The following is a 22,073-nucleotide window of genomic DNA, read 5'->3' as shown; positions in this document are numbered from 1 at the left end:
GGAGAGTGAGGTGGGGGGTAGTGAGGGCCTTCCTTGCTTAGGAGCTTGGGCCTGAGCCTGTAAGTTGGTGGATTTCACACTTTTTAAAAAAGCAGCAAAGCTCTTCGTTCAAGTGGAATCTTATGCCAAGCCCAGAATGTAAAACTGAGTCACCCGAATCCACATGGAGCTTTCTCAGGTGGAACTGGGGAAGCCTTCCATTGGCTATCTTGTTTAAGCGTTCAGAATCCAGGCTGCCTGTGCTCCACCCCTTACTTCGCTTTCGTTTTTTTTTTTTTTTTTTTGCTGGCCTCCTGCCGGGGAGCCCACGCTCCCTGTTTATTTGAGGAGTCCATGCTGCCTGGCCAGCCCTAAACAGATGGATGGCCCCTGCTCCCTCCTTGTTCCCACCCTTGACACGTTGCTCAGCCTACTTACCTGGTGCACCAGGTTGTCTGGCTGGCATGGGCAGAGGGAAGCAGCCAGAGCGAGTGGGAGGGTTTGGAGCCAGACCAGGTAGGAGAGGACGAGGCTATGACTCATGAAACACCTTGTCCAGAAGACACTGCCTTCCACATCCTACTGGGACTGAGACCATTCACACTAGCTCAGGAAAACCTGGCATGTGAAGGCGGAGGACACTCCTGCCAGGCTCGGGAAGAATTTCGTGGCATCACGGAGGGAGGCGCACTCCAAATAGAGAAGGGGAGATGAGGTTCGGGAACAGCGGCCTCACGTCCATTTCTTTCTCTGCATCCCTGCCAACTTTGCTCTGTGGTTCTTAGTTCCATTCCCGAGAAAGATAACCTGACTGGCTGGGCCCCGCCTACAGGGGGACCTTTCTTGGGTCCGTCTCCAGCTCTAGACGAATCCGTGGTGGCGAGGAGAGCGGCACGGAGCCATGTGGCCCCTCCAGGCCTGTGGTGGCTGTCAGAGCCGCCCCTGGGGCTGCCCATGTCCTTGTACATCCTGTGCATTGCCAAGGGGCCTGGCCGAGAAGACGTCAGTGGCACTGAAGTCCAGGCTCTGCTTAGGGCTGGGTCAGCCTGGAGCAGGGGATGCCTGTTTCTGGTGGGTCCATCCGGAGGGGTCAACTTTTTACAATTTTTCAGGCTAAAGGGGAACGCCTTTTTCTAATTGCTTCTCCAAGAGGGGCATTTTTTTCATATTTTGTACTATGTGCTGGCGGCCGCCGTCCCTCCAGGGACACCCTCAAAGAATCTGGAACTGAGCTGAGGGCTCAGCCCTCTCCCCTCCACCCCACTCTGGAAAATGCTAAGGCTGGAGGGGGTGGCCCCCTTCGCTGAGTGTCCCCCAACTTCATGTTATGGACAGGGAAACTGAGGCTCCACTGAGACCTCATCCCTAAGCCTGAGCCCCCAGCATAGGCCTCCGGCCCAGAGAAGCAGCAGCCGCAGCCGCAGCCCTGGTGTGGGGCCCTGGGTCACGTGCTTTTGCTCCCTTTGCCATATTTAGAATCGCTGGATCAGGGGAAACTTCTCGTCCCAGCCCCTGAGGATTCTTGGAAAGAGCCTCGCTCTGAGGCCTGGCTGACTGCCCCTCCCCTCTATCCCCCTGCAAGAGAGAGTAAGAGCCTGCTCTCCCCAGAGGAGCCCAGGGCCCTCCAGACCACACTGCACCCCTGTGTCAGGGGGAGCCTGTCAGGTTGGGCTGAGGTCCCTCCTTCACTATCAACTCTGGTTTGGGGTTTAAGAAGCCCTTTCCGGCTGGAAGGTGGTGGGGTTATGGCCTCTGTCCTCCAGGAACCTTGGCTGAATGGGGACAGACTGGCCCTAGCTGTCCCCAGGGGGAAGACAGAAGCTCGCCTTTGGGGTCCTGGTCTGGGAGGTGAGGAAGGGGTCACATACTCTCAAGGCCAGATGTAGAAATGAGGGAGCCAGCTGGTGGCCAAGCAGGCAACAGACCCTGGTAGAGGTGTCTGGGAGGAGGGACACTGGAGAGAAGGAAGGAGGCCCAGGAGGAAGGAAGGGGCACGGCCTGGTTCTGCATTTACTGTAGCCTGATTGGAGGCTGGGGCGTCCCCTCATCCCACTTGGCTGCTTCCTCCCTCAGGAGCACCAAGCCTTGAAAACAAAACCAGAGGGGGCACCTGGCAGGCTCAACCGTTGGGCATGTGACTTGTGATCTTGGGGACACGAGTTTGAGTCCCTCATTGGGCGTAGAGATTACTTCAAGGGGTAAAAATTAAACAACAACAACAAAAACTCCCAAAACAAACCAAACCCAAAATGCACGTGTGGGGCACCTGTGATGTTCTGGCTCTTTTCTCCCATGCTGACTGCAGGGAATAATGGTCCTATGTTCCCACGGGGACCCCTCTCCGGGGCCTGGTCAGTTCCCTCCACACCAGCTGTTCAAATGCTCCCCACCTCCCCCAGGAAGGAGGCCTGACTCCTCTGTCACAGAGGAAGTGAAGTCAAAGCCCCCAGGGAGCTCTCCGGCTTCCTTGGCCCCCCAACCTCAGGTTCCACCTAGCCCCTCCTCCTTGCTGCCTGTCCCAAGCTGGCTGGGGGCGGGGCTGGGGGGTGGGAGGGTCCCTTCTGCTCAGCACCCGCCCTGCCTGGCCTGGATCCGGGCCTCCCTGCTGTCCTGGGGACTTCATTCCATCGATCACTCCCTCTCTCTCCCCCATCTTCATCTTCTCCCTCTCTCTTGGCTCCTTCCACTCTGGCTCTTGAATCTTAAAATAAAAAACAAAGCCCAGTCCCAGTGCTCTGCGTCCTTCTCCGGCTCCTGTCTGCCTCTACTCTGTGCCGTCAGGCTTCTTTAGCCATCCGTACGCCCTCTGTTGCCTCTTTATCGCTGCCCCTCTCCCTTTCTCATCCCACCTGGGCCTGTGCCAGGCCTCCCCTTGGTCTCCGCTGCCCTTGCCAAGGTGCCCAGGGACCGGCTTGTCACCAAATCCAGTGGACGTTTTTCAGGCCTTATCTTGCCTGACCTCTTGACAGCATTTGACGCTGGCTTTCGCTCCCTCCTTGAAACCCTCTTGCTCGGCATCCTTGCTGCTTCTTCTGGTTTCCCTCCCATCTCGCCGCCGGCAGCTCCTTCCGAGTCTGGGTGGAGTGTGTCACCTCCCTCTGCGCCTCTGGGGTCCCATTGGGTCGTTCTCCAAATGTGCCGCGTGCTCTCCGAACTCTCTCGGCCACTCCCGTGGCCTCTACCCCGATGTGCCCCGCGTCGGCACTTCCGGCTTCGGTCTCTCTTCATGCCCGTGACCGTTTGCCCGGTGCGCCGCAGCGCTGTCAGTCTCCACGTGTCCCAAATGGAGCTCATCGCCCCCAGCTGCCCCTCCAGCAGGGTCTCTCGTGTCTGCTCACTCACGGCACCTTCACCCACCAGGTGCCCGCACCAGAAGTATGAGAGTCATTCTCCCTCCTTTGTCCCCATTTCCAAATAATCACCAAATCCTCCTCCCTGAAACCTCCATCCATCCCCTTCTCTTTGGTGCTGTCCCCTTCATCCCTCATCTGAATTATTGTGGAACTTTCTACCTGCTTTTCCCCATCGGTCTCCCTGCCTCCGGTCCATGCTCCACACTACCCCTGAGTGGTAGTCCTGGAGCACGTAGCATACCACGTCATTCCTCCCTCGAAACTCTCCAATGGCTCCCCCTTGCCTTGAGGATAGCATTCGTAATGTCTTAGGGTGCCCCTCGCGGCACCCACTGGATCTGGCCCTCTGGTTTCTCCACTGCCCCTTCACTTCAGCCCCGAGTCATCCAGAACTGCTGACCACCGGGGGCTGTCTGTAGGCCCCCACGTCTCGGGTGCCTGCACATATCCTGCTTGCCCTGCTGGAGGCACTGGCCATCACCCTCTCCGTGTCTTCACTGATCCCTCCACATTGGCTCTATGGAAGCTGTCTTAGGGCTCCCCCCCCAACCCCCTTGGCAAACTGTTATCCCCTTGTCCATCCTATCACTGCTTTGCGATAGTTGTTAATTTCTTGGAGCGGGGCGAGGTCTGGGTTATTCATTTCTGGCTTTGCAATCAACCTGGCTGAGTATGGATGGCAAAGAACATTTCTTAAGTGAACGCGGCTCAGAGGTTAGGAGATAACCCCTTCTCTGCGGGTTAGAAACCAAACCCCCAACTCCTATCCCCACCTCTTCAGCCTCCAAGCATCTGTCTCTCCGGGGACATCCCCAGAGAATCTGGAACTGAGCTCATGGCTGACCCTCTCCCTTCTACCCCTCTGCTGGAGAGTCTTAAGGCTGACACCCCCCACTTCATGTTATAGATGGGGAAACTGAGGCCCAGAGAGGTAGTATGGCTTGGGGGTCCAGGTGGACTTGGGTTTAGGTCCTGGCCTTATGACTTTTGGACAATCTAGTATGCCTTTCTTTTTCTCCTTTTAAATAACTGCTTTATTGAGCTATAATTCACATACCATAAAATCCCCCCTTATAATTCGGTGTTTTTTAGTATACTCACAGAGTTGGGCAGCCATCATAGAGTATCCTTCCGAGCCTATGCTTTCTCACCGATAAGCCTTGGGTAACTTTGACGCTGCTCTCACAGGGTTGTTGTGAGAAGTAATTAAAAATAAGCATGGAGGGGGCTTGGCCCAGTGTTTGGGGGTCACACGGTGAATTGGGGGCAAAGCTGATGTTGGCATGAGACCCACTTCCCCAGTAGGGCTTTCCTTGCTACCTCTGCCCCGTGGCTGTTTCTGGGCAGTGATTTCAAGAAGGTGGTGGGGGGAGAGTGAGGCAGGGAAGGCAATAATGGCAGTTGTTTGAAAAGCCGTGAGTTGGCTAATAATTGAGTCAGCCACAGGCAGGCCTATCAGCTGAGCCAGTGATTCTCAAAGTATGGTTCCCGGAGGAACAGCATTAGCATCACCAGGGAACTTTGTAGACACGCAAATTCTCCGGTCCCGCCTCATACTTACATTCTAGGAGTGAAGCCCAGAAGTCAGTACCTTAACAAGTCCTCTGGGTGATTCTGACACCAGCTGTAGTTCGGGAACCACAGATCTAAGCAAACCAGCTACCTATTCAGTCCCTAATCTCCTCACTGCCTTCCTGAATGAGCGGGATAGTCACAGCATGGGGGTGGAGGTGTGGAAGGGTTGTGGTGAGTCTCAGGATAAGCCCAGCCAGGGAGAACCAGCCAGGCAGCACCCACCTGTCCCGGCACTGCTTCCTGGGCCGGGCAAGGGAGGACACGGGCCCCAAACTGCAGCCAGACATGATGGGCAAAAATGTTCCAGAAAGCGGCAGTCTGACCTCTCTGTTGGGGCAATTGTAGATGGCCCAAGCCAGCCAGCTCCTGCATACTACCTATAATTCTAGAGAGAGAGAAATTGGAGCCCCACAGGGGGCCAGAGGCAATCCTTAGTCCTTATTTGTTGCATGAATGAAGCCACATGGTGGTTCTGGCATTCACAACCAGACCCTGGCTTACAGCTCCTTCTCTCTGTCTCCTCTCTGCCTAAGCTCCAGACACTGATCTCCCTTCTGCTGTCCCAAGAGTGGGTGTCTGTGTGAGGACCCCTCAGGAGGACCAAGGTAGCCTGAGGGATCACACTGATTCACTGATTTGGAACAAGTGTATCCCTCCTTCCTGAGCCCCATTTCTTCATCTGGAAGATGGGGATAATTATTCAGGTGCCTGGGACACAAGATGTTCTTTATCAGATTTAATGTATCTGTTCCACTGTATTGAGCATCTGGGGTGGAGAAACTCTCAACCACTGCATGAAGGCAGGGAAAGTGAAGTTCAGGGGCTTTTTAAACAGTTTACCACATGGAGCTGGTCAAGGTCAGAGACCTGCCTTCTCTTCCCTTCTCAGGAAGGGCGCTGGGGGAGTCCAACAGGTCAGGGATGGATGTGCTTAGAGCTCTGGGAGCCTTCTCAGTGGGTACACATTGGGGGCTTTGGTGACATGGTGCTTTAATGTTTGTTTCATGTGAATTTCTGCTATTCATTTACTCAGTCTATGAAAAATAAATAAAGCAGAGCAAAGAGAGAGAGAGTGGGGATGGGGCTATTATTCTGGAGAGGGGGTGGTTAGGGAAGGCCTCTCGGAGGAAGTGATGTTTGAACGGAGACCTGGATGAGTAAAGGAGCAATAAATAGGCAGAGGAAGCAACAAAGGAAGTGCAAAGCCTGGAGGTGGCAATGGGTTTGGTGTTCCAGGAATGGCATGGAGGTCGGGGTCATCGGAGCAAAGTGATGGAGGCGGGGGAGGGGAGGAGATGAAGTCTGAGAGGTGGGGTGGGGGCCAGAGCTCACGGGGCCTTGCTGCACATGCTGAGGAGTTTAACGTTCGCTCTCAAATGTGATGGGAATTTGGAAGTCAGGGGAGAGTTGGAGGAGAGTGATGGCATCCAACTTTGCATTGTAGGAAGATCACGCCAGCTTTTTTGGAGAGAGTGGGTCACGGCTGGGCCAGAGTGGAGGCAGGGAGGCCAATCAGAGACGAGGTGGTGGCGGCTTGGTCAGGATGGTGAGCTGTGGACTGTGCAGGGATTTATTCTGAAGGTAGAGCCAATAGAAATTGCTGAAGGGCAGGATGTGGAGGGTGAGGGAAAGGGAAAATCAGAGGCAACTCTTAGATACTTGGCCCGAGCCCCTGGGCGGCAGGTGGTGCCATTTACTGGGATGGGGAGACCAGAGGGAAACAAGATTTGAGGGCAAATGGAGTTTGGTTTTGAACATGTTTGGTTTGAGAGGCCACCAGACATCTGAGAAGAGATGCTGAGTAGACAGCTGGACATGTGAGCTGGACTCCTGGGGAGAGGCTGCCACGCCCTGTCACCTGCCAAACGGCAGAAGCGATTATGGTAAAGAGGTGGGGGCAGGATTGAAGGTGGCTCTTTCTCTGTACTTTTAAGGAAATGCATTTTAAAATTCCCATTAGTTTGTTATCACCCCTGTTTATTCTAACAAAATATGAGGAAATGCAGAGGAGCAAAAATGTAAAACAAAAGCCAAATCGCTCTTAATCTTGCCACCCAGAGATAAGCCCTTCTGACTCTTGGTATGAATATTAAAAATATCTATATTTTATTTTTTAATGTTTATGTATTTATTTTGAGAGAGAAAGAGTGCATGTGCATGGGGGAGGGGCAGAAAGAGAGAACCCAAGCAGGGATTCCCCCCCCCCCGATTTAAAAACTATATTTTTAATGTTTATTATTTATTTTTGAGAGAGAGAGAGAGACAGAGACAGAGACAGAGTGTGAGCAGGGGAGGGGCAGAGAGAGAGGGAGACAAAGAATCCGAAACAGCTCCAGGCTCCGAACTGTCAGCACAGAGCCAGACGCAGGGCTCGAACCCACAAACCGCAGCGTGAGATGATGGCCTGAGCTGAAGTCGGAAGCTTAAACGACTGAGCCACCCAGGCGCCACCCTCTTTAAAAAATTTTTTTTACCCTCCCCCCCCATTTTCAAAATATAGGTATTTGGGGGGCACCTGGGTGGCTCTGTCAGTTGGACGTCTGACTCTTGATTTTGGCTCAGGTCATGATCTCACAGTTCATGAGCTCAAGCCCTGCATCCAGCTCTGTGCTGACAGCGTGGAGCCTGCTTGGGATTCTCTCTCCTTCTGTCTCTGCGCCTTCCCTGCTCACACTCTCTCTCTCAACATAAATAAATAAACATTAAAAAAAAGTAAAAATTGGGATCAGGTTTTATGATCTGCTTCTTTCATTTAGCCTGTTGTGATGTGTCCATTTTATAGACATAGAAAGAACAGTGTTGGGAAAAATAAATTCCTGAAAGCCTCAGCAGGAAGCCCCTAGCGTGGTCCACTCACCCGTGGATCTGACATCAACTGAGCACTGGGATGGAAGGATTTCTGTCCAGGGCTGGGGTGAAGACCCATCAAGATTTGGCTGCAGCCCTTCCCAGGGGAGGGGGTTGAATGAGATGACCTCAGCAGGGCGTTGCGGGGGCAGGCCCTCTGCCCCCGAGCCCTGGGTCAGCGGCCTTCCCCCCTCCCTGGGGGATGTGGTTTTCTGTGGTTAATTATTGAACATGAGGAGTGGGTGCTCTCCCCGCTCCTCTCCCTGTGCCTTCTGTCTTCGCTGACTCAGCTCTCGCCTGGAACTGGCCAAGGAAGCCTCCTTCTCACTCATTCATTCAAAACCCTTTGCTGACATCTGCCACCTGCCTCCTCTACCCAAGGGCATGTGCTGGGATGCAGCCCTAAGCCTGCCCTCCAAGCAGCCTGTCCAGGGAGGTAGAGCCATGCCCTTCACGGGTCTATCTCCCCATCAGCTTCCACCGTACAGATGTGGAGACTGGCTCAGGGAAGGTAGGGGACTGTATAAGCCGGATCAGGATTTGAACCCAGGTCTCTCTGACCCTGAGCCCATGCCCCTGGCACCGTGAAACACAAATGAAGCCATATGGAAAGTGACGTGGGCCACATACACGCGGGCAAGCACGGGGAAGGGGCGATCTGAAGAGGGAACAGTGAGGCGGAGGGCATCCCCGAGGCTTCCCAGAGCCGAGGGTGAGCAGAGACTCAGCAGGCTCCGACTCTGGGGTGTTTCAGGCAGGATGCCCTGCCAGCCGTCCCAGGCGGGGAGATGCTGGGAACACTTGGGGAACGCTGTGGGTCAGTTCATAAGGGATGTGTTTCTAGAGAAGCCCGTTCCCCCGGAGTCTCTTCCAGGGCACATGTGTGTCCGGCACATCCCCCTCCCAAAGAGCAGCGCTTCTGGGAGTCCAGATTCCTTGTGCTGCCTCTGCACGTATTCACGTACTGTCTGAGGCCTCCAGCCTCCCTCCTCATGCCCTTTCCCCCTCTTCCTGTCCACTGGGAAGTGGGGGACCCTGGCTCTAATCTCAACTCTGTCCTGGACATAGTGAGTGACCTTGGGTGAATCCCTTTCCCTGTCTGGGCCTCAGTTTCCTCATGTGTGTGGTTGGGGTTGTGGGAAGTGTTGGCTGAGCTGGCACATAAAGTTCTTCCCTTTTCTAAACGTCTCTCTCTGGGCTTCCCACAGCCCTCAGGGGAGTTCCAGGCCTCCATGGCATGGCTCCATGAGGCCTGATTCCCCTCCCTACCCCACTCTGAATCCTTCCCTCCTTCCCTGTCCTCCTTAGTCCCCTTTCCTTTCATAGTTGTCTCATTATTATTAATTCCCTAAGAGCCCACGAAGGCAGAGGCAATTGTCCCCATTCTGCAAATGGAGCGATGCTCCTGCCAACCTTGGAGTTCAGAGGGAGCAGAGACCCCTCCCTCAGCTGCCGACCGTGCCTGGCCCCCCAGCTGACCTCTGAGATACTTCTCTTAAGACAGTCTTAAAACCGAGGGCACCACTTGCGAATGGCTGAGCCTGGAGGCGCTTCCTGACTGTGGGAGCTTGAGCTGGTGTGTTTCCACCACCAGCCCAGACAGACCTGCCGCCCCCCAGAGGAATGACCACCTCCCCAGGCTGCAGCCCCCGCATTGAAGGGAACTGAGAGGCCTGTAAGGTGTCTGTGAGCTCAGTAGCCCAGACCTTGGGGCTTTTCCCTTTGGTGTCCAGCACAGAACCACAACTCCAGGGAACCCTCATTCTGATTCTGCCTTCCAGATAATTCTTCCCAAATCCTCCTGCGACCCCGCAGCCCCCTGCCAGAGGCTCCTCGGCTGTCCTGTCCATGCAGCATTCTAACCCTCTCCATGCTGCTATTGCAGATTTTTGCTGGTCTTCAGCTGCCTGGTGCTGTCCGTGCTGTCCACAATTCAGGAGCACCAGGAACTTGCCAACGAATGTCTCCTCATCTTGGTGAGTGCCAGAGTCCGGGTCTGAGCGAGGCTGTGTAAGGTAGCACCGTGGGGTTCAGGGTAGAGGGACAGAGAGGCTTCTCCTACTGTGGCTCAGAGAGTGGCTTGCTATGCTGTGTTCCCTGAGTTGATGGCTGCCCCTCTCTGGACTTCATCTTCTGCTTTAGAGCAAGTGTTGAGGGACCTCCTGCCGCTTAGCCAGGGCTGATGTTGGGCTCAGAGAAGAGGTTGAAAAAGCCCTACTCCTTCTCAGGACCCAAACTGCTAAGTCAACCCCTGGTGTGATTTTTTTTTTTTTTCTCTCTCTCTCTCTCTAAACAGAAGCACCTTGGAAGTGGACAGCTGACAGATAGCCACCCCTTAGGTCACCCAGTCAGGGTTACTGAGTCTGGGATAGCTGGGAGGGGGAGGGCAGAGTGAAGCTCAGAAAAAGCCAGACAGCTGGTGGACAGGAAATGGAAGACAGACTGGGGCTTTCAGTCTGTGGAAGGCGCCACGTGCCTTCTGGAATTCTCCTCGGGTCCAGCCAGGTGTAAGAACGTCCAGCAGAGGTGGTCTGAGGAAATCCTGGTACCCCTAACCCGAGGACTCCGGGCTGGGCCGGTGCTGTGTGACCTGGGCCCTCGCTCCTGGAGGCTGGAGACGAGAACTCAGGCCCCTGGTCCCGCAGGAATTCGTGATGATCGTGGTGTTTGGCCTGGAGTACATCATCCGCGTGTGGTCCGCGGGATGCTGCTGCCGCTACCGAGGATGGCAGGGCCGCTTCCGCTTTGCCAGAAAACCCTTCTGTGTCATCGGTAACAAGGCCTGCCCTGCCCGCGCCTGACCCCTGACCCCAAGCCTCAGGGTTGACGCCCTGATGCCACCCCTGACCCAGACCCTCGCTGCTGACAGAGATTCCATGACCCTCCCGACCCTTCCCTCCACGCCTCCCACCACGGTCCTCCCCCCTCCCTCCCCCCCCCAGCCCCAGGATCGCCCCCCCCCCCCCGCCCTCCCCTCCCCCGCTCTCCCCCGAAGACAGCCCCAGGATCCCCACCGCGGGTCCTGATGCACGGTGGCTTGGTGAGCTCGCCTGTCCCGCCCCTGCAGACTTCATCGTGTTCGTGGCCTCGGTGGCCGTCATCGCCGCGGGCACGCAGGGCAACATCTTCGCCACGTCTGCGCTGCGCAGCATGCGCTTCCTGCAGATCCTCCGCATGGTGCGCATGGACCGCCGCGGCGGCACCTGGAAGCTGCTGGGCTCCGTGGTCTACGCGCACAGCAAGGTGCGCCGGCGGGACGTCTCCCGGGGCCCGAGGTGGGGGGTGGGGCAGGACCCGAGTCCAGCCCCAGGGTTGGGGAGACTGTGGGCCCGGCGGGGGGCCAGGCCACAGGGGCCGATCTCTGAGGCCGGACAAGGGCCAGTCTGCAGGGGGAGGGCAGGTGCAGGCCAGGAGGAGGGGCTTGAGGGGTAAGGGGTTGAGGGGCTCAGTCGGAAGCTTCTGGGTTAGGTGAGTCTGTGTGCACAGCAAAGTGGGGAGCTGGGGCGGGTGGGGGGGGGACTGGATGTTGGGGTGTGTGGGGCGTTGAGGGGCGGTGGGCCTGGGGACTGAAGTCGGAACCTGGAACCTGGGGGGGGGGGGTCAAGGGCGGGGCCGGGGGCGTACCCTGAGGTCGGGAAGGCGGGGCAGGGTCTCCCCGGAAGGAGGAGCTGGGAAAGAAAGATGGGCAGCCGCCCCCAGGCAACTCGAAGCGGTGGGGCGCCTTTATCCCCCCTCCAGAAGGCCTCTCGGGGTCATTCTGGGAACCTCCCACCTGCCCCCCTCTCCCAGGTACGCACAGTATTAGGCGCTTCCTTACACCCCTCTGGCTCGGCCCTCCTGACGTTTTCATCTTTGCTGTCACCGCAGGAGCTGATCACCGCCTGGTACATCGGATTCCTGGTGCTCATCTTTGCCTCCTTCCTGGTCTATCTGGCCGAGAAGGACGCCAACTCTGACTTCTCCTCCTACGCCGACTCGCTCTGGTGGGGGACGGTGCGTGAGGGTCTGTGCAGGGCTGCCCTTCTCCCTGGGACCCTCCCCTGCGTGACCATTGTGACCCTGACTCAAGGTTGAGCGGGCCTGTCTCTGTCCTCTCTGCTAAGGCTGGGACCCCCTGTGACCAGCCCCTGTGTTAGCCCCCATCCTGCCCCAGTAAATCTGCTTGTGCTTCATGTAGTTCCCCACCAAGCCCTTGTGACCTTACCCCTGACCAGCATGGTGGAGTGATGGGGAGGGATCCATCTATGCCCCTAACCAGCCCCTGTGAGTGACCACAGGGCACCGCCCTCATGATCAGGCTCCCACCTGCCTGTGTCCCAACAAGCTCTTGTGGGTGGCTCCCGAGACCAGCCCTGAGGGTAAACTGTTTGTGTCCCCAGATCACACTGACAACCATTGGCTATGGTGACAAGACACCGCACACGTGGCTGGGCAGGGTCCTGGCTGCCGGCTTCGCCTTACTAGGCATCTCCTTCTTTGCCTTGCCTGCCGTGAGTCGCCATCCATTTAGGATCTCCCATCCCGGGGGAGAGAGGTCCTGGGGGCAGAGCCTGCCAAGCCCCTAGCCCCCATTTGCATGGATGGGAAAGGGACATCTCAGATGGGCAGTGATGGAGACCTTCTCTGCCTTTTGCTGTCCCCCCCACACCCCCCCCCCCCAACCACGCCTATTCCCCTAGGGCATCCTTGGCTCTGGCTTTGCCCTGAAGGTGCAGGAGCAGCACCGGCAGAAGCACTTCGAGAAGAGGAGGATGCCTGCAGCTAACCTCATCCAGGTACAAGACGCCAAGGAAGCATGAAATGAACTGGTGTATCAACTCTGTGTGTTGACCCACGCGTCCCAGTTTCGCAATTGTGGCTCCACGTTGAGGCTCAGAGAGCAGATGTGACTCTTCTGGGGTCACGTGCCAAGTCAGAGGCAGAGCTGGGATGCTAACTGGGACTGCTAGAAACTTCTCTTGCTCCCTGGGCTCAGTTCAGGACTCACCAGAGCTGCCCCACTGTCCAGCTCCAGCCCCAACTCTACATGGCCTGCATTGGCATGGGGCCTAGGGCCTCTTGTCCTGCCACCCAAAGGTGCAGTCATCAGTAAGCTCATTCCACAAGCACTCACACAAATGAATGTTGTAGCTATAAACTGAGATTAAACACTTTGAAAGAAAGAAATTGTTCTCTGAAGAGTGTTTAACAGGGTCCTGGCCTGATCTGACCTTGAGGGGGAACTCAGGGATGATGACCCTGGGAAATGGACACTCGAGTTGAGAGATGGAGGACCGATAGGAGTCAACTAGGTGTAGAGGTAAAGGGGGGAGCATTCAGGGTAAGGGAACAGCATGTGCAAAGGCCCTGTGGTGGAGGGGAACATGGTGTGTTTGGTGAACTGGAAGGAAGCTAGGGAGGCTGGAACAGAAAGCTCAAGGAGGAAGGGTTTGGGGAAGTGGGTGAGGGCCAGACCCGAAGGCCACGGGGAGGAGTTTCCCATTTTCCCATTTTCTTAAGAGTAGGGAGGAACCACTGACAGGTATAAAGCAGGAGTGGGTGACATGATCAGATTTGTGTTTTGAAAATAGGTGAATGGATTGGAGGGTGACCCAGGTGTGTGTGTGAGATGATAAGAGGCTCTGGCCACAGTGTGGGCAAGGCAGGGCGCCGGGTGACCTGACTGGCATAGCAACAGACGAGATGGGGAGAAGTGGGCCGATTCTGCATAGTTCGGAGGTGAAATTAGCGGCATCGGGAGTGAGGAAGAGAGTGAGGGACATGTGTGGGGGGTGACTTCCAGGTTTTTGGCTTGCCCAACTGGATGATCGATCGCCTTCCTCCCTCGAGGGGGGACCAGATCTGAGACACGAGGAATGTGAGCTTGGCTGGAGCACGTGGAGTCTGGGGGGCCTCAGCCCCTAAGCAGTGATGTTGACGAGGCAGCTGCATATGCGGGTCTGAGGCTGAGAGGAGAGGGGTGTGCTGGGCAGAGAAGGCTTGGAGCCGTTGCACCTGGATAGTAATGAAGCCCAGGGCACGGATGAGTTCACCCCGCAGGGAGAGGAAAGACGGAGGAGACAAGATGGTCCAGAATACTTAGGAACCCCAGCAGTTAGTGACAGGGCCCGCAGAGTTGAGCCAGTCAAGGAGACAGAGGAGGAACAGCCAGAGGGGTGGGAAGAAAACCAAGGAGCGTGTGGTCTCAGTTTCCCCCACTGTGCTGCGGCATTCTGATAGGGCATGGGCTGAGGCAAGGGCTCCAATTTTATATGAGTCTGTGACTCAGCCCTGGCTTCTCTCGAGTCAGGGTGTGTGCAAGAGAAGCCCCTGCGGGAAGTAGTTCAGGGAATACTGGCACATCCCAGCTTGGCCTTCTCCCAGCATGCCACCCTCGCACTCCCTAATCCAAGTCTGACTCACCCCCACTTATCTCTCCTCCCCAGGGTGGGAGCCCCTCCCCATCCCTGCTATCTCCAGCCACCAGCCCAGCCTTTCCTTCTCGGCGTCCCTTGGGGCATAATGGCCGTTGTCCCCCGGGAGCTGGCCTTCCAAGGGGCATTGTAGGGGCAGGCGGCTGGCACTGTCCAGGCCAAGAGACAGCTGGTATTGTGGTGCCCATAATTAATGAGACAGCTCTGGCAGCTGTTCCCCAGCTCAAGCCAGGGGCCTAGGCAAGCAGGAAGTAAAAATATTCCTGTCCTAGGAGGGTGCCTGGCCAGTGAGGTCAGCAGTGGGCAGTCCCTTAAGGACAAGAGGCACCCGAAGTGGTGGTGGTGGGTGGGGGCATCCAGGGCTCAGTTGTGCTCTGTCCATGCCTCCCTGCCCTCCCTAATCACCCCACTCACAGTCTCTCCTTGGCTCTTCTCGTTACCTGGAGGGAGAGGGACAGTCCTTCCTCTTGTCCAGCCCTCATCCCTCCCGCTGCAGAGGAAATCCTGCAAATCTGTGGATGCTGAGGGGTTGGTAGGTGATGCTCTGATGCTCTTTCCTTCCCTCCTCAACCCCATGGGCAGGGACAGGCAGCTGCGAAAGATGGGGTGGACTTATTAGTAGTAATTAGAATTCACGCGGTCAGTATTTATTCTCCTAACGTTTGCAGAGCACCTACTATGTGCTAAAGGATACAGCAGTGATCAAGACATGGCTTAGGGTCTAGGGGGAGAGGAAGACATTAATCAAATACACAATGAATGGAAATTTACTAGCTGTGGTCGGGGGAGGTACCAGGAGCGTTCAACAGGGGAACCCTGTGTTAAGTGTCTTCCATGTGCCAGGCACTGCACTTGGCATTTAATACACATTTGCCCTTTTAATCCTCATGATACCCTGTTAGGTAGGTAGTATTACATCCGGCTTACAGATGAGGAGACAGGGGCTCTGCAGCTTCCCTTAATTTGTCCAGGCTAGTAAGGGGCAAAGCTGGGACTGGAAACCCATGTCTGCCTTACAAAACCCCAGCTCTTCCCTTAGACCCCTGGCTCGGATGCCCACCTGCTCCCTACCTTGCGGAAGTCTGTCTGGTCCTGCTGATGGCTATGGAATTGAAGCTGGCCTCTGGCTCTGAGTGCCCTTCAGCCGACCCAAGGACTGGGTTCCTTCTGAGGGGCTCAGAGGCTTACCTGATGCTTTGTCCCCCTCCCCCTCCCCCTTCCTCTCCCTCATTCGACCAGGCTGCGTGGCGCCTGTACTCCACCGACACGAGCCGGGCCTACCTGACGGCCACCTGGTACTACTATGACAGTATCCTCCCATCCTTCAGGTAGGCCCTGCCTTCCGGGGGGTGGGGGGGCGGGTGGAATGGGCGGGCGTGGGCTGGTGGTAACACCCCTTGGGGACAAGTGGCTGGGACTCAGCCCTGGAGGGTGGGGAAGGGGTGATGGCTCCCGGAGGCGTTATCGGGCTGGCTCTGCAAATCCTATGTAACGCAGAGCCCGGAGTGTCCTCTCTCCCGCCCTGTTCTGCCCCAGGAAGGCGGTAGGCACTGGGCATGGGGTGGAGCCCTGCCCCATGGGGCTGCACCCCGGTTTCTGGAGAGCTGGCCGTCCGTAGGCTGACCCACAGGGCTGCCGTTCAGGGCGGTGGGCAGCCAGCTCATCTCCCCTCCGAGCTGAGGGTAGGGTTATTCCTTACCAGCCTGGCATACTGCAGCTGTGTAGAGCAAATGTGGGAGGGGCAAGAACGTGTGTGCCAGAGTTGGGTTCACAGACACACCCCAGCACCCTTGTGTGTGAACGTGACCCTATTTTTACTGGCCCTAGCACCCGGAAGTGGGTTCGTCCCATTGGCCCAGGCCAGGGTAGGACTGCCCCCGGGGGTGGCTCCATGAAGAGGATTATTAATAGCCATCTCCGAGGTTTGTGTGGCTAGGTGCCTGTGCAGGCCCTTGGGCAGGAATGGAGACCACAGAGTGTGGCTCAGTCCCGCGGGCAAGCGGGCATCTAGCACGAGGCTGGGCTAGGCTGCTGTGCTCAGCGCTTCTGCACACAGGTCTTTTTCCTGATGAGTTCTCCAAGAGCAGCTCTTGCGTGATTCCACTCACCCCTACACCTGGCTCCCCCTCCCTGCTCCCTCCTGCCTCCAGGGGCTTCCTAGGGGAGGAACAGGAGACAAGGGGCTGGGAAGGGGGGCTCCACTTGACAGACGCAAGCTCCTACCTCAGAGACAGGGGTCGTAGAAGGAGCCTCCCTTTCCAGGGGTAGACTTGGGGAGTGGGGCAGGGGCTGGTTTGTTAGAAGTATGGTGTATGTGAGGCGGAGGGAAGATTTGGGGATAGTGTTGGGCCCTCCAGTAGGAGGAACAGAGCTTGGTATGGAGATTCTAGGTCCATGGGCCTGCTGCTCCTTGGAGCTCAGTTTCCCCATCCATACAATGGGAAGGCAGAGGGGAGATATCCTCCTTGGGTTATGGAACCAGGAAATGGCCTGGAGGCTTAGGAAGAAGCTGAGCCCCAATCTGGTCTCCAAGAACCCAGTGGCAGGAGTGGATGCTGCAGGAGTGGGAAGCCGGGCTAGCTACCCAATCAAGTCTCTCTCCTGTGCCTCAGTTTCCCCCCTAAGATCCCGTCGGATCTGGAGGGTGAGGATTTCAGGGCTGCCGCTGGCCTCCAGGGAGGCACAGTTTCACGTCTGGGCACTCTGCTTGATGAGCAGAGAGGAGGCTGGATTTGAGCTCTCACTTGCCACCTTCTGAGGGTGCCCTCAAGTTGTGCCCCGCCTGCAAAACCGTACCCAGCAGCCCTGAGGATTTCCCAAGAACTGTGTGCAGAAAAGGAGGGAGGAAGGCTCATCTCTCCCACCTGCGACCCTGCCTGTTCTGGCTTGGGGTGTTTGGTGAGCACCTCTAGAGGCAGAGCCTGGCAGGATCTGAGCTCTGGAGCTCGGTGCCCACCAGGTGAGCGGGTGGTGCCACGGCCCTGCCTGCCGCTGATGGCGCCCTCTCCTGCAGAGAGCTGGCCCTCTTGTTTGAGCACGTGCAACGGGCCCGCAACGGGGGCCTACGGCCCCTGGAGGTGCGGCGGGCGCCGGTACCCGATGGAGCACCCTCCCGTTACCCGCCCGTTGCCACCTGCCACCGGCCGGGCAGCGCCTCCTTCTGCCCTGGGGAAAGGTAGGGGCCCCCCGGGGCCGCCACCTCCTCTTGCTTCTCCTCCTCCTCTTCCATTCGTTGTCTCATCCTCTCTCAGACCTGCCTGCAGCCACCATGTGGGTGTCTGGGCCCGTTCTGGGGACTCCCCGGCTTTGTCATGAGGCCTGGGCAGTTGTCGTCGGATGGCCTGACAGGTACAGACGGAAAGCCTCCCTGCAGAGGCCAGGCTGGACTCACCTGTTTGTCACCTGGGGCTCTAAGGGTCTGAGTGGGGGAGCTATCCGCACTGTCCTTTCCCAGCACCTCCTCCATTCATTCCATTGTCCTCTTTCTTTCTCTGTTTCCACGTCCCCCTCACTCTTCCATCCCTGCACCCCCATCCCTCCTGGGCAGCTGGAGAGAGGAGGAGGCCGCTGGCCACAGGTGCTTACGGCTCAGGTAATCGTGGGCACCATTCTGGGGCATGAGGGCAGGGAACCCCCTCCCCCAGCATGTTCCTCTAGAAGGGGCTTGCCCCTGAACTTGCCTCTCGGGAGTGAGGAGCCAGCTGGAGAGAGAGCTCTGTGCCTAAGAACCGCTCTAGGACCTACGTAAACTCAACCAATGACTAATGCTCTTGTCTTGTGCAACCCTTGTCCGCAGCTTGGCTAATCCCAGAGGGTCCTCTTGGGATGCTCCCATAATGCCTTTCTTCCTTACTGAGGGACATTTTGCTGCTCGTAACCATCTCTTTCCCCTTAACCTGTCTCTCCTGGAGCTTTTGCATCCTGAAAGAAGAACAAAGAAAGAACGATGCTTACCCCCACATAAATGTTCAAAAGAGTGGAGTTTCAGGCATTTTTGGATAAGGGAAGCTCACTAACTCACAGTATGGGAAAGTGGCCGCTCCCATAGAAGTGTAGCTTTGAGGTCAAGGATTCAATCCCCCCTCATTCCTCCCCTGACCCCTCCCCATCTCTTTCTTTTGTTTCATCTTCACACATCATCCCTGATCAGCCAGGTAGACATCTGGGCGTTGAGACTCAGTTGTGATTCTGAGGCCAGGACCCAGAACAAGGGAGGGGAGAAGAGACCAGCCATTCAGTGATCAGAAGGTGGCGTGGTGAAAGTTTGTCTCTGCCGCCTGATGCTGTGTGTCCTTGAGACAGTCACTGAGGGACTCTGGGCCTCTGGGTCCTAGGCGGAACATCAGCAACGTTTAGGATGATCAGGGGCTCTGGGTTCTCTGGGTTTCTGGGCTTAAAAGGCCTGGGGAACAGGGAGGAGGGAGTGTTGGTGCAAAGGATGCTGGGAACGACATTGCTTCCCTCTTCTCTGTGAGGGCATTTCTGGCCAGGGGCCGAACAGGAAGCAGGGAGAATGAGGGTCCCTCCAGGTCAGGGGGTACAAGGAGGGGCAGCATGACTGGGCAGGCCAGGCTGGGAGCTCCCTGGAAGAGAGTCCCTGGTGCCGTCCTAGCCGGATTCTCTTGTCCCTGCTTGAAGGCCCTTCACTGTCCTCCCCAACCTCACCCAACCACAGCTTATAGGTAAGACTCAAGAATTTTGGAATTTGAGCAGCCCTGCCCAGGGCCTGAACCAGTGCTCTCTGGAGTGTCCGGTTTGCTCTGGTCTCACCCTGCCTGGATAGAAAGGTACTGAAAATTGAGACTAACCCGGAGCGGAACACCCCTCCCTCCCACCGCTGCTCCAGGACTCTGCGTCCCCCAAAGCCTAGGACCAGATGACTGCTAGGGGCTTGGCCATCACTAACTCCCAGCCTTGTGTCTGTCTGCCCTGGAGTGTCTGTGTGGCTGGGGCTCATGGTGATGGTGGTGGAGTGTCCCTTCTTCCCAGAGACCCCAGGGGTTTGAGCTGTGACTTCTAGGACATCAGTCATCAGGCTTAGGTCAAGTGGGCATATCCTCACTCTTGGCTTTCTGGACCTATGGGGTGGGTACTCCAGACAGGACCCCCCCCCACACACACACACACACCCACATACACTTATATACTCCTCCTCATTGGTCATCCCCTTAGTGCTACTTGTGGATGGACCCAGGCTGAGCACGTTCCAAGACTACAAGGAACAGAACTTCCTGGGGGATGGTATTGCCAGGGTCAGCACCTCCTCTCTTTGAGGTTTCTCGATGAGGCGCTAAGTTGGTATTTCTCAAGGCATGGTCCACTGACTTCCTGAATCAGCACCTGTGGGTGTTTGTTCAAAATGCAGATGCCCGGATGTCTCCCCAAGCCCACAGAAGGAGAATCTCTGGAGAAGAGGCACAGAATTCTGCCTATTTAACATGCTCCCCAGGAGATCCGTGTGCAGATCCTGAGAATCTCTGCATCCTGGGGATGCGGGCTGGAGGATGATTTGGGTGGGGGTTCTTCTCTCCCACCAGCCACAGGAAGCCAGCCCCATCCTGGCAGCCCCCCATGCTCTGCCCGCCTGCCCCCTCCCCACTAACCTGTTTGTGTCTTGTTCTCAACTTCCAGCCAGATGTTTAGTAATAAACGGAGTTTCTTTCGGATCCACGCCAGCTGGAGACCGAGGTACCCCCTCGCCTGCTCCTCCTGTCCCCACTCCTCCTTGCCCCAGCCAGTTCGGGGGCTGGAGAGGGGGACAGGATAGGCCAAGGACAAGGTGCATGTGCCTGCCGCCTGCCGTCTGCCTTGGGTCCCTGATGAGCCTCTTACCTTCCTGGGGATGCCTCTGCCAGGTCTGGGGGGCAGACTCTGGAGGGACTCTGCCAGGAGGGACATCTGTAGGAGCCTTGGGATGAGTTCTGGCTCTGCCGCTGACCCCCGTGTGATCTTGGTCAAATTGCTTCCCTTCTCTGGACCTCAGTTTCCCATCTGTGCAATGGGCAGATTGAACTAGAGGCTCTCTGAGGGTCCTTCCCACTCTGACTTTTGCCGGGCTTTGGGTTTAGCTTCCTGGCTTCCCACTGCCCACCTAGGGACCTAGAAGATGCCTGAAGGAGCTGGGATTGGCACCTCTTCTGCTAACTCTAGAGCCCAACTCTTAAAGCTGCATCACCACTACCTTCCTTGGTACCTGCCCTGTGCTAGGCCCTGCACTAGGGACACAGTGATGAATAAAATGGTGCCTGGAGCGTTGCAAAGAGCAATTGCTATTCAGTGTGATGAATGCAACAAAAGGAGGAAGCAGAGGGGCTACGGAGCCAAGGTCAGGCACTTCACCTCCCAGAGGAGGCCCCAAAAGGAGTGGACGTGAGGGAGGGCATCCCAGGCCAAGGAAGCAGCGTGCACCAAAGCAAGGAGGTGAGAGAGCACAGCCGTGAGAAGGGAGCAGGCAGCCCAGTGTGGCCAGATTTGAGAGTGGGGGGGGGGGGTCAGGAGTGAGGCTGGGGGCAGAGCTGGATCCCGAAGAACCCCAGAGCCCTGCATGAGCATCATCCTGTAGGCCCTGCCTGGCAGCCTGGGCTCACTGAGTCTCGGGTTTCCCCAAAGTGCCTCTGGAGCTTTGTGGGGTTGAGGGGCCCAGGAGTAGATGGGTGACAGAGCTCCTGGCTGCTTATCCAAGACGCAGTGCTTCTTAGGAATAGGGCTCTGGATCTGAACCCGGCCATCACTCACTAGCTAGGGGACCGTGACCATAAGCCCTGGGGGCCTCAATTTCTTCCGAAGTAAAACATGGATGGTAATATCATCTGCTTCCACTCGAACTGGGCCTGGCTCATAGGAAGTGCTGTATGAATGGTTGGCCTTGTTCAATGTGGTATGTTGAGCAGTTAAGATCTTATTTAAAAAAAAAAAAAAAAAAGCTTGGAAACCATAGCTGAAGGAAATGGGAATACCCCTGAAGGGTTAAGCCAAGACGTCGCTGGGTTAGATCTGCCCCTTTGCAAGGTGACTTCAGCTATGTGGGCATGATGGCCAGGAAGGGCAGGGCCGGAGCAGAGGGGCCAACATTGAGGCTGCCTCTATAGTCCTGAGAAGAGGGGCTTTATGCAGCACCAGAGGGGTAGGCTGCCTCTTCCCCGCATAAGCTTGGCCTTCGGTATCAGAATCCTTAGAGTCATTCCATGTGGAAGCGAGCATAGGGGTGGGTCCAGCAAGGCAGTCAAGGGCAGGTTGTGCCCAGAGCTTGCCCCCACCTCCCACCCAGGATAGCCTCAGTCAAGCCTACCCCATCTGGGTTCCAGGCACCAACAGACCCCTGAGGCCAGTTTCTCAACCTCAGCACCATGGAAGTTTGGTTCGGATCATTCTTCACTGGTTGGGGGGGGGGGGGGGGCTGTCACGTGCATTATGTAGCATGGTTTAGCAGCCTCCCCGGCCTCAACCTGCTAGATGCTGGGGGCAGCCTCCAGTGGGCCAACCAAAAATGTCTCCAGATAGTACCAAACGTCCCCTAGGGAGTGAAGGTGCTCTCAGAGAACCACTGCCCTAGACACTCTCCTAATTGCTAGTCCCAGAAAAAGAACACAGTCTCTCAAGTCAGGAAAAACTGGGTCCTGGTCCTTGCTGCATCCACAAGGGCTCTGTGACTTTGAGCAGGCGGTTTTACCTCCTTTCCAGTCTGTAAACTCCAGTCTGTAAACGTGGAGCCCAGCACACAAAGTGGCCAAGAGAGATGGGAGGGCCAAGGCATTCAGACAGGACCTTGAGTGTTCTGAGGAGTTTGGGAAGGGAAGGAGCACTTCTGATGTCCACCGTGTGCCAGGTTTCTTTCCATTTTGTTTGAGCATTTAGGCTCCAGAGAGGCTGACGTGAGCCATTTCCTGGGCCCTGCCCAAGGAGCTGG

At 56.6% G+C, this 22,073-nt stretch overlaps 1 protein-coding gene and 1 long non-coding RNA gene across 6 annotated transcripts in view; one reads left to right on the top strand and one right to left on the bottom strand.

Annotated features, from left to right (window-relative positions):
* The window catches only part of KCNQ4 (potassium voltage-gated channel subfamily Q member 4), a 54,506-nt gene that overhangs the window by 21,415 nt on the left and 11,018 nt on the right, over window positions 1-22,073 (top strand). For 2 of the 5 annotated variants that reach the window (XM_078452032.2, XM_078452031.2), the window contains exons 2-9: window positions 9,640-9,730; window positions 10,400-10,526; window positions 10,822-10,997; window positions 11,622-11,747; window positions 12,134-12,244; window positions 12,434-12,529; window positions 15,407-15,495; window positions 17,181-17,342. In XM_078452032.2, coding sequence (XP_078308158.1) covers window positions 9,640-9,730; window positions 10,400-10,526; window positions 10,822-10,997; window positions 11,622-11,747; window positions 12,134-12,244; window positions 12,434-12,529; window positions 15,407-15,495; window positions 17,181-17,342 — 978 coding nt within the window. Of the gene's footprint in view, window positions 1-9,639; window positions 9,731-10,399; window positions 10,527-10,821; window positions 10,998-11,621; window positions 11,748-12,133; window positions 12,245-12,433; window positions 12,530-15,406; window positions 15,496-17,180; window positions 17,343-17,714; window positions 17,760-22,073 lie in introns of all 5 variants that reach the window. The other 3 variants (XM_078452033.2, XM_078452034.2, XM_078452035.2) reach the window with 3 other exon arrangements.
* Window positions 7,621-10,877, bottom strand: LOC144617262 (uncharacterized). Its single transcript, XR_013557628.1, has 2 exons — window positions 10,769-10,877; window positions 7,621-10,358 (listed from the first exon to the last, which is right to left on the bottom strand). It is a non-coding gene; the product is annotated as an uncharacterized LOC144617262 (long non-coding RNA).

The sequence above is a fragment of the Panthera onca genome, chromosome C1 (genome assembly GCF_046562875.1).
Source record: "Panthera onca isolate mPanOnc1 chromosome C1, mPanOnc1 haplotype 2, whole genome shotgun sequence".
Classification (NCBI taxonomy): Eukaryota; Metazoa; Chordata; class Mammalia; order Carnivora; family Felidae; genus Panthera; species Panthera onca.
Note: the sequence above shows the minus strand (reverse complement) of the source record. Positions and strands in the feature narration are given on the sequence as shown.